The sequence below is a fragment of the Centropristis striata genome, chromosome 17 (assembly GCF_030273125.1).
Source record: "Centropristis striata isolate RG_2023a ecotype Rhode Island chromosome 17, C.striata_1.0, whole genome shotgun sequence".
NCBI lineage: Eukaryota > Metazoa > Chordata > Actinopteri > Perciformes > Serranidae > Centropristis > Centropristis striata.
The window spans coordinates 31,088,974-31,100,649 of record NC_081533.1 but is presented as its reverse complement, the minus strand read 5'-3'; the positions used below and the strand labels follow the sequence as shown (position 1 = coordinate 31,100,649).

Below are 11,676 nucleotides of genomic sequence, written 5' to 3'. Positions count from 1 at the left end.
GGGGAAATAATCGAAAAGGACTTGTAAACTATACAAACAAAAGTCAAAGAAAATGAGTTTGAATGTCCTTTGAAATAAAAAAGATTTAACAAAAAAAAAAAAAAAAAACAAGTCATGCTTTGGTGCTTTTGGAGACTCCAGAGGGTTAATAGAAACATGGCAAGTGACAGAAAACCCCCGTAAGGTGGCAGTAATGCGACATTATAGATGCCAGCTGCTCTAAAACCACAGAAGAAGAAGATAAGACGAACTGCGCATGCGTGTAACATGGTGACTGGCTGCATCAGCTGGAAAAGTTGTGGAATTATTGTCATATCCTAGTTTTAATAGGAGAAATGGGCTGTTAACCCTGGGATTGTTCTAAACTCTACACAGAGATTCTCCCATAGAAACTGCATAGAAACCATGACAGCTAACGAGGATCAAGAGGTATGAATGAATGATGAAACCGTAGTGGGCTAGCTGCTGCTAGCGGCTAACTGCTAACTGCCTGACACTAGCGTGCTGCTAGCTTACTAGATGTGTTTCTGACTGTTGTGAGCCTTGTTATAGCGTCCTTCATAGCGGAATAAATGTCACCCAATACTATTATAATAGTATTATTAATTATGTATTATTATTATAATTATTATATTATTATATAATAATATAATATTATTATAATTATATTAATTATTATAATAATTATAATATAATTAAATAGAGTGTCGAGCAGTGGCGGTTCTAGACCAGTTTTACTGTGGGGGCCAATGAGGGGCCAGTGTTTAATCAGAGGGGCACATTAGCACATGAAAAAAATGGCAAAGATGATATTTAAGTATTCAAAATCTTTGAATGTCTTGAAAAAGACACAAAATGACCAAAAAAGACACAAAATGAGAAGACAGAATAACCAAAAAAAACCCACCGAAGACATAAAAATGACAAAAAAAGACACAAAATATCTAAAACAGACACAAAAAAAGACACATAAATGACACCAATGACAAAAAAGACACAAAATGACAAAAAAAAAAGACACAAAATAACTAAAAAAGACAACAACAGACACAAAATTACCAAAAAAAAGACACAAAATAACTAAAAAAGACAACAACAGACACAAAATTACCAAAAAAAGACACTAATGACCAAAAAAAACCTACCGAAGACATAAAAATGACAAAAAAAGACACAAAATATCTAAAACAGACACAAAAAAAGACACATAAATGACACCAATGACAAAAAAAGGCACAAAATGACAAAAAAAAAAGACACAAAATAACTAAAAAAGACAACAACAGACACAAAATTACCAAAAAAAAGACACAAATGACCAAAAAAGACACAAAATGATTTACAAAGACATGAAAGGGATTCAAAAATGGACAAAATAGCCCAATAACACTCCAGAGAGTTAAACTATTATACAATGTAACATTCTGGGTTCCTTTTGTGTACAATGAGATATTGTTTGAACAAAAAAAAGGTAAGAATTGTTCCATTGTTCATTGTTATAAAATGATCATTTTATTATTAATTTGACACAGGGGCCACAGCAGGGGCCAAAGGCTTCTTCACAGGGGCAGGGGCCCCTGGAGGCCCCTGTGTAGAACCGCCACTGGTGTCGAGTGAAGTGTGTGTCTCTATAGGGAGCAATAAGTGCCACATAAACCATAACTCAAGACCTTTTACTAATCGTCACACTGTTAAAATAATCACCTAAGTCATTTTTTGTCAAAATCATCTCCTCATAGCCTCCTATGGTAAAATCTCCTCCATCCTCAGTTGATCAGATCATGTGATTTTACCCCTTTAAGATAATGGCCTATGTCAAGTGTGTGACTTAAGCAGATTTATTATGCCTAAGTCAAAATAAAATGTGACTTAGGCAATTTTTTGAACATGCCTTTGTGACTTAAGCAAGATATGGTAACACTTTATTTTGAAGGTGTCTACATAAGAGTGACATCAGCGTGTCATAAACATGACATGGGATGTGTCATGAACATTAATGACACTTTGAAGTAACATCAATGCTCATGATACTTGTCATGTCATGTTTCTGACAGGCTTGTGTGACTCTTATGTAGACACCTTCAAAATAAAGTGTTACCATATCTTGCTTAAGTCACAAAGGCATGTTCAAAAAAGTCATTTATTTCTCTTATGTTACATAATTTACACACAGTGTTATTACTATGCCAATAGCCATCCTTTGTTACATCCTTTTTGAGTGAAATGATCAATAAATGTCATATGTTACACTTTTGGTGAAGTTTTTTGTGTTTCCTGCAAAACTTGAAAATATGACTTAGGCGGTTATTTTAACAGGGAGACGAAATAAAAACCGTTTATTAATCTGTCCAGTGTATATTTTATCTATCAAACAGCAACATGATGCCAACTAACTATCAGTGCTTTAACTAAGTCATCTGCCGCCGTTTACAGCCGGTTAAGCAGTAAGACAGCAAGTTAAATGTTGGATGTGATATTATTCAGTTAATGGCTGTAGGATTACATATACACTACTGGTCAAAAGTTTTAGAACACACCAACTTTTCCAGAATTTAATTGAAAATGATGCAGTTTAATGTCTCAGTGTACTCTGAAATTAATGCACATTTGCAACATTTAAAATTCTTTATTGAGCATGATAGTGTTTTGAAAGTAAAAAAAAAAGATTCAAAATCACATTTTATGTTGGACTAAAGGACTAAAAAAAGACACAAAATGACCAAAAAAAGACACAAAATGACAAAAAAAAGACACAAAATGACAAAAAAAGACACAAAATGACAAAAAAAAGACACAAAATGACTAAAAAAAGACACAAAATGACTAAAAAAAGACACAAAATGACCAAAAAAAGACTAAAAATGACCCCAAAAAAAAGACACAAAATGACCCCAAAAAAAGACACAAAATGACCAAAAAAAGACACAAAATGACCAAAAAAGACACAAAATGACTTACAAAGACATGAAAAGAATAAAAAAAATGGACAAAATAGCCCAAGATGCCCAATGAATGCACATTTGCAACATTTAAAATTCTTTATTGAGCATGATAGTGTTTTGAAAGTAAAAAAAAGATTCAAAATCACATTTTATGTTGGACTAAAGGACTAAAAAAAGACACAAAATGACCAAAAAAAGACACAAAATGACAAAAAAAAGACACAAAATGACAAAAAAAGACACAAAATGACAAAAAAAAGACACAAAATGACTAAAAAAAGACACAAAATGACTAAAAAAAGACACAAAATGACCAAAAAAAGACACAAAATGACCAAAAAAAGACTAAAAATGACCCCCAAAAAAAGACACAAAATGACCCCAAAAAAAGACACAAAATGACCAAAAAAAGACACAAAATGACCAAAAAAGACACAAAATGACTTACAAAGACATGAAAAGAATAAAAAAAATGGACAAAATAGCCCAAGATGCCCAATGAATGCACATTTGCAACATTTAAAATTCTTTATTGAGCATGATAGTGTTTTGAAAGTAAAAAAAAGATTCAAAATCACATTTTATGTTGGACTAAAGGACTAAAAATAAGACACAAAATGACCAAAAAAAGATACAAAATGACAAAAGACACTAAAAGACACAAAATGACTTAAAAAAGACACAAAATGACCAAAAAAAGACACAAAATGACTTACAAAGACATGAAAATAATTCAAAAATGGACAAAATAGCCCAAGACTCCATAGAGTTAAGTTGTTAACCCATTTCTTGTTCCCTGAAAAAGGCCTACTTGTATAATTCTGAAATGTACATTATTTTTCAGTTTTGGTTAAGCTTACCTTTTTTTATTTACCTCTGGCAGTTCACCACTTACCTTTGGACCCTTTCAAGCTGTTCATTTGACTTGAACTGCTTGAATTTCAATAAAAAACTGGAAAAATTGGGGTGTTCTAAAACTTTTGACCGGTAGTGTATGTCGATTAAAAAAGAAGAAAACAAAGGTCTCATTCTCTCGGGGAAATGTTGAGTCTGTGAACTGTTGACAAGACAACTGTTGACTGACAAGCTGCTGCTGATGTCATTAACTACTTCTGTCTGATTAAACCTCCTGTCTGTCTGTCTCTCTTCTTCAACTTCAGATGGAGTTGGAGGCCCTTCGCTCCATCTATGAAGGGGACGAGTGTTTCAAGGAAATAAGTTCAATTTCCTTTCAGTTTAGGGTAAGTGCTGTCCTCTGTACTGTCTTCTGCATGGTCCAAGACCAACAAGCAACAGCCTATTACATCAAATTACAGTTTTTCTCAGTCGCTTTGGTGCATTTCTCACATCACTATTTACGTTTGCACAACAGTTAATGTAATTAGTACCAAGGTTATAATAGTTTTGGATTTTTCATTAGTTTTAGTTTTAATTTCGTTGTCAATTTTTGTTTTCAAATTCAGTTAGTTTTAGTTAGTTTTTAGAGTGAGTTTGCTAGTTTTAATTAGTTTTTATTTTCTGGAAAATGCTTAGTTTTAGTTTAGTTTTTATTAGTTTTCGTGCTAGTTTTAGTTTTTTGTAATGGGCTATGTGTTGGGTGCCAGATTCAATAAGGTCACAATAAATGTTTCCTTTGTTTCCATCCATCTCAGCCCCAATAAGTTTATTAAGTGATAAAACCAAATAGATGAAATAGATTTCATATCAACCAAAAAGGTTTACGTTTAAGTTGACAAAGAGGAAAACAAAGGACATTTTTTACTGTAATTTTAGTTAGTTTTAGTTAGTTTTGTAAGCACACAATACAGTTTCAGTGAGTTATCGTTTTAAAAAAAACTTGTTTTTATTTTTTATTTCAGTTAACGAAAATGTTTTTTCAATTCTAGTTTTCGTTATTTCGTTAGTTTTCGTTAACTATAATAACCTTGATTAGTACAAACTGCAAAACCTAGTTGATAACCTGTAAAAACGTGTCACTTGCTCAAAATGGATCATAGCTCGTTCCTCAAAAGCAAGTATTCATGTCAATGAAAGTGTCAGTGACATCAAGATGAAAAGTCCTGACACCATGTTTATGAACCAGATAATAAAATGTCTCTGTCATGTTTTTATTATGACAGTTTATTTGGAAATGTTTTCCAATCCAAAAAAAGTCAGATCTTGGTGACGCTACCTGAAAATGCTCCAGACAGGAGGTTACCATATTTCCTCAAATAGTAGCCGGGGCTTCTATTAATAAAAATTCAGTTTGGGACCCGGCTAATAATAGGGGCTGGCTATTAGTTGAAGGAGGCTTTTATTAAAAAAAGAAAATCAGAGCAGCTCTGACCGGCACTTTTTAGAGTGTTTTACACAGCGCATTGTAGCCAGTTACCAGGATGTCGGCCATATTGGAAGTACTGGGATGTAAACAAACAATGAACAGCACGCTGAATGTTCATTTTTAGCAGGATTTAAAATGTCTAAACTACTAAAAAAGCAGTTTAAGGCAAATATCACAGTTTTCTTGTGCATTATTTTTTGTCTGGGACTGGAAAAAAAGTACAAACTGCAAAACCTAGTTGATAACCTATAAAATTGTGTCACCTGCTCAAAATGGATAGCTCGTTCCTTAAAGCAAGTATTCATGTTAATGAAAGTGTCATCAAGATGAAAAGTCCTGACACCATGTTTATGAACAAGATAGTCAAATGTCTCTGTCATGTTTTCATTATGACAGTTTACTCTGGAAATGTGTTCCAATGCAAAAAAAGTCAGATCTTGGTGACGCAACCTGAAAATGCTCCAGACAGACTATATACTATTTACACAGCCATTTAAAGTACAGTAAAGTTACACATTACTGTGTTTATTCTCTGAAAAAATACACCCTTATTTACAACAAACAAACTGAGGTTCACCTGAGAGAAATTGTTCAATTTTGGAGACATTTTCAGGTAAAAAATAAAGATTTAAAAAAACATAGAATTTGTTTGACATATTTTGACAACTAGTTCAACATTTTTGTATGTAATGACTCAACAATGAAATGAGGACTATTAGTTTTATATGGAATGACTATTCAGCATTCACAAGTAGAGTTTATTTTGACTGACATGACATAAGCAAATAATAAAGTTAGTAAACAGCAGAGAGTTGTATGAAAGCAATTGATGCATGTCCAAAAGCATTTGTAATTTGTTGTAAGGAGAAACTGCTACTATGATGAGAACAAATGACTAAATGTTGTAAAGGTTGAACTAAATGTTGTGGAAATGTTAATAGTGATGTGACAGAGAAAAACTGTAAAGCAAGAAAAACATTTTCAAGATGCTTTTTCACTTGTATTTCATGACCTTTAACCTTCAAGAATTACAGTTTCTTCTGCAGCAATACCTTTTTTAATTCTGTGTTCCTGTTCTCCAACAGATAGGAGAGCTGGAGGACACCAAAGCCTTCATCCTGGACATCACCTGGCCGGAGACGTACCCTGAGACCGCCCCACACATCTCCCTGGATGCCTTTTTCAACAACAGAATGTATGTTGTTTTTTAATACAAACCTAGTTAAGACATTGAATTTTCACATCACTGTGCTTGGGTCCAAAAACTGAAGGAACTAAACAAAAGCAGACCATCTTGTTTGTCTGTAACTCATCCAACCCTACGCCTGTGCACTGCTAGCCTGGTATACCCATGCTGCCTTGTGCGCTCGTTTTTGTTGTAAGGCGGCATGGTGTCCATGGCCGATTCTTAGCCCTGCTTCTGGTATCCAATCACAGAACGGGGAGGGACGGCAAGACGATGACGCGTACTATTGGACAGACGTTTTGTACTAGACAGATTGTAGTTTTCTTACGGATCCAACATGGCTGCAGCAGACGTGAAGCTCTCTTTCGATCTCGCTGTAGACAGTGTTCTAAATAGTTTAGAGCCAAAGTTTATTTTAAAAGAAGAACAACGTTTGGCTTTACACTCCTTTATCACCACCAAAAAGGATGTTTTACATTACCTTGTGCACACCGGGGTCACTAAACGGCCTGTTAATTGCATAAATTGTGTGTAAATCGGAAGCTGAGAATCTTGTGGATTTCGATGAGCCCAATTTAATTTTATTTTCAGGTGTGATGATGTTAGTCCCTGTAGTCCATTTCACTACAGTGAGAGCATTTCCTGAAACTTGACCTCACTGACTAAAAAATGACCTGTTGTGACCTCTACGATAATCATAGAAAGGTGTTCCAAAGGTCTTGGCATATTGATGGAATATTCTGGAGGGTTATGGCCATTTTTATCCATTCTCAACATTGACAAATTGCATGATTCTGCACCAAATATGTGTAACAAAAGGGATCCACCTAAAAATTGCTGAAATAACTTATGGGACATAGTTGAGCATTGAAATGGACTTCAGACAGCAAGATATTAATGCTCTGAACCCTTATACACCTTACTCCATTAATTTAGTCATTCATACAACAGATTTATGACCAGAACAACTTGACACAGTGCTGAGCTGCATCTTAAATTAATCTTCAGACGATGTCCAACACTTCTATGTGGCATTTATTGTTGACCTGCTATCTACCCCTAAACATCCACTTCCCACAACCACCAATCCTCAATAACAGGGGGCTGATATAAGTTTTAAAACTATTTAGATATTATACATTTTATTTATTGGGTAATGCTACCTATACCTCAGAAGACTTTGAAAATATTTGGAAACTCCTGGAAGACTATCAGCTCACACCTGCTCACATCTAAAGACAAGTGTTGAGAGTTTTTAGTCCTAACCTAGTCTAACACTGAGATTCTACAAAGACTGTGAATCTTTCAGGGTCACTATTTACAAGACTACAACTAGATTCTTTTAGCATTTTTAATTGCATTTTTTTCCTCATCATGCTCTAAGTAAAAACTGACTAAATGGAGGAGAAGCAGCTTTTGGCTCCAGCTGCTCTAGTGTGTGCAGTGGTTTGTGTTGAAAAAACAAAAACAATAAATAGAAGAATAGACGCCACAAAATGCCCCTCACAAAGCTGAAAAAGGGGTTTCTGTTTTCCTGACATGAAAAGTTGACTATTTTACAGTAAACAAAATAGATATAAGGAAGAATAAAGGAAAGGAAAATCTATAAATGAATTCATGATATACATTTCATTATAATGTGTTTAATTGAATAATTATATTTATCAGCTCTATCAATTTTAATTTGGTTAATCAAACATTAATGATCCATTATTTATTACTTATTTATGTATACATTTATTTATACGTTTTAACTGGGTCTCCTTACTGTTCTCTTCAACAAGAAACAGCGCCCACAAAAATTCCGCTTGTGTCTGTAAATATATGACATCTCTATATTTTTATTTAGGACTGAGCTTATTAGCATTATTGTGATGTTACTTTTTCCTGTTGAAGTGGTTTTACTGGCCGGTCTGGAACCGGGGACCTTTCCCCCGCTCATCTATTGGTTGTTGATTGAATATCGAACATGTTTGATATGATGCAAACCCAAGACTAGGAAAAGACTGATATCAAACAGAGCAGATTACTACTTTACACTTAACGATCGGGATGACGGAGCGCTGTGACTCCAGTAAAACTCCTAGATTTATTAAAGACTTTCAGTTTTTAGTCTGGGACTGGGGAAATCGTTTGGTGTAAGCCCAGCATAAGTTTATTTAGATATTTGTACATTTTATTTCTCAGTATTGAAATACATTAAGCCTGCCGTTGTTGGGCACATACTTGTTGTGCATAATGTTGTTTCTATCCTCTGATGAACAGCTCTGGAGAGACGAAGCAGGTGATCCTGTCCATGTTGGAGGAGCAGGTGGAGGCTAACCTGGGCACCGCCATGATGTACACTCTCTTTGAGTGGGCCAAGGAGAACCAGGAGGCTCTCATGGAGAACCACAAGCCTGTAGTCACTGCTGTGGTCAGTCTGTTCATATTCAGTGGTTGGAACGGCCTCATAGTTAAATATGTGAATGGCTGTTGGATCAGAGATGAAAACTGATGTTTCTGTTGTAACAGGCGTCCAGCGGTGACGGGACGACTGCTGCCTCCTCAGCCAAGAAGAGGGAGAAGAAGGAGCAGCTGACTAAAGCTCAGAAGAGAAGGATCATCAACAGAACAGGTACACCACGATCACACAAGTCTGCTATTGTGAAGAAGACTGAATGTAAACATACATTTAGTTTGTTTAAAAGAAAACACGGCCAGACATCGTTAAACATGTCTGTTGTCTGGTTAAAGTGCTCTCTACTACCCGACATTAAAGGGATAGTTGTGATTTTTTTGAAGTGAGGTTATATGAGGACCACAGTCAGTGTATCACCTGCAGTAGATTGTCTGTGTTTCCAGTTTGGAGAACCAGACTCTCCAGGCAGGAAACAGACTGCAGACCACCTAAACAAAGACCCACACTAACAATCTTATACCCGTTTATGTTTCTAATTACAGCTGCGGTGGATCACAGCTGGATCAGCTGTCAGTCGGCTTTAACAGCTTTAGACATGCACTAATAATAATAATAATAATAGTTTTCTCTGTTTAACAAACAGCTGCATTCTGTATTTTTACTGTGAACTGTGTCCTGCTCAGGGGCACGGGAATGCCTTTATATTATATTATATTATTTATTTATTAGCCTATTATTTGCATCTGTATATAGACTATTCTGGTGATAAATTCATTATTTAATATCCCAGAACATAATTGTGTCCGCTGAACACCGGCCAATGTTTAATTAGGTTAGATGATTAAGGTAAAATGTAAATGATGTCACTCAGATCAAAGCTACACTCAGCAATGATCAGCCTCATGTGGGACTGATGGAAATGACCAAAAAAAGCTTCTAGAGCGATCTTTCTTTTAATTTATTATAAATGTAGAAAGATGTTTGTGGTCTTTTTGTTGTTCAGAGCCACAATAAAACAGATTTTTAACTCCATGGCGAATCAGAAGATCAATAAAATATAAAACAGGTGAGTGACTTTCAATAGGAGATAGTTCTTGTGACTCCAGTCACTGAAGGCTTTCACCAGATCCCTATATTCAGATTCCTGTCCATTCCTGATACACGCCACAATAGCAGTGTTGACCGAGTACTTCTGGATGTGGCAGGACTCAGAGTTGTATTTCAAGTCCGCTGTGAAAGGAATCTGATCAGGACGAAGGCCCAAAAACAGAGATATGTAAACACAGTGGCGGTTCTAGACCAGTTTTACTGTGGGGGCCAAGCAGGGGCCAGTGTTTAATCAGAGGGGCACATTAAAAAACAGCAAAGATGATATTTAAGCATTCAAATATTTTATTTTAGCTTAAAAAAAATCGAATTTAAGTATATTTGGAAGATACAAATACACTGATTGAAACAATGAGACTTACCAACAATAATAACTATTTTTGATCGACAATGAAATTTCTCATTTTTGTGCACAATTGCTTTTTTTTATTTTGAAAGTGCAGTGTGTGTGCAATGTGCACATACTGGGTTCATTTTGTGCACAATAAGATATTGTTTGAAAAAAAAATAGGTAAAAATTGTTCCGTCGTTCATCGTTATAAATGATAATTTTGTTATAAATGATAATTTTATTATTAATTTGACACAGGGGCCACAGCAGGGGCCAAAGGCTTCTACACAGGGGCAGTGGCCCCTGGAGGCCCCTGTGTAGAACCGCCACTGTGTAAACATGAACTTACTTGCAATAAAAGGAAGTTAAATGCAGTGTGCAACCTGAGGGATGCAGTAATGCAATGCAACAGTTAAAACATTTCCTGAAAATTCAGACCAACATGTTTGTAGCAGTGATGGATAACATAAACTGACCTGTGCTTTCAGATCACAAAGGGGAATTGCCGAGAGGTTGGAACTGGGTTGACGTTATCAAAGTAAGTGCATTTAATCTTCTGTCCACCAGATGGTGCACTGAAACAGTTTTGAGCCTGCAGTGACATTTAACATGAAACCTAAAACTAATTTGTCTTTTTCTCCTTTCTCCTCGTCTCTACTCGATCATCCAGCATGTAAGTGAAAACGACCTTTTGAACACAAATAACTGTTGAGTCTTGTTGTCGTTTCATTTTGTGTTGTTGTCTTGTATTTATTGTTGTTCGTTTGTTTTTAAATGTTCATCTTTTATTTTGTGTTCAAATAAATTCTCAATCAAAAAAATCAAATCAATCAAGTCAGATTTATTTATATAGCGCATTTACAGACGGCTGAGCCGCACCAAAGTGCTTCACATAAAAGTGCAAGAAAGTGCAATAAAATACAGAATTGACAAAATTGACAAAGGTAACAAAGAAAACAAAAAACAAAACAAAATTTAATTTAAAATAAATTAAAAGAAGATGGGATATTTTTTAAAAGCACTGTGGGATTACTAGGGTACACTATTCCCTAGCACTTGCCGGAGGAAAAAAAAAAAACTTTAATCGAAGGCAAGAGAAAAGAGGTGGGTTTTTAAGTGGGATTTAAAAACATTTAGTGACTGTGCTGCACGGATGTGGGAGGCAATCCCATATCGTATCGTTTACGATTATAGTGGTATATTTTTTTATGGGTAAAAAAACTGCATAACATTCCTATTTCTTGACATAGTGGCGTAAGGGTTTCCCATTACTTTTTGCGTTGTGTTGCCGACAGAGAAACGTGCCTACCTGTCTGTCTGTCTCAGTCCCGTCCCCACATCATCTCTCTGTGTGTGCTAAATCCTATCAACCTGTCCGGGCCGTCA

At 35.3% G+C, this 11,676-nt stretch overlaps 1 protein-coding gene across 1 annotated transcript; it reads left to right on the top strand.

Moving 5' to 3' along the window:
- The first annotated feature begins 240 nt into the window (after positions 1-240).
- Positions 241-11,349, top strand: rwdd (RWD domain containing 4). Its single transcript, XM_059355387.1, has 7 exons — positions 241-429; positions 4,103-4,183; positions 6,351-6,460; positions 8,717-8,867; positions 8,966-9,068; positions 10,779-10,828; positions 10,961-11,349. Exons 1-7 carry the CDS (start codon positions 406-408, stop codon positions 11,000-11,002), a joined length of 561 nt encoding a protein of 186 aa, XP_059211370.1. The 5' UTR covers positions 241-405; the 3' UTR covers positions 11,003-11,349.
- The last annotated feature ends 327 nt before the right edge of the window (positions 11,350-11,676 follow it).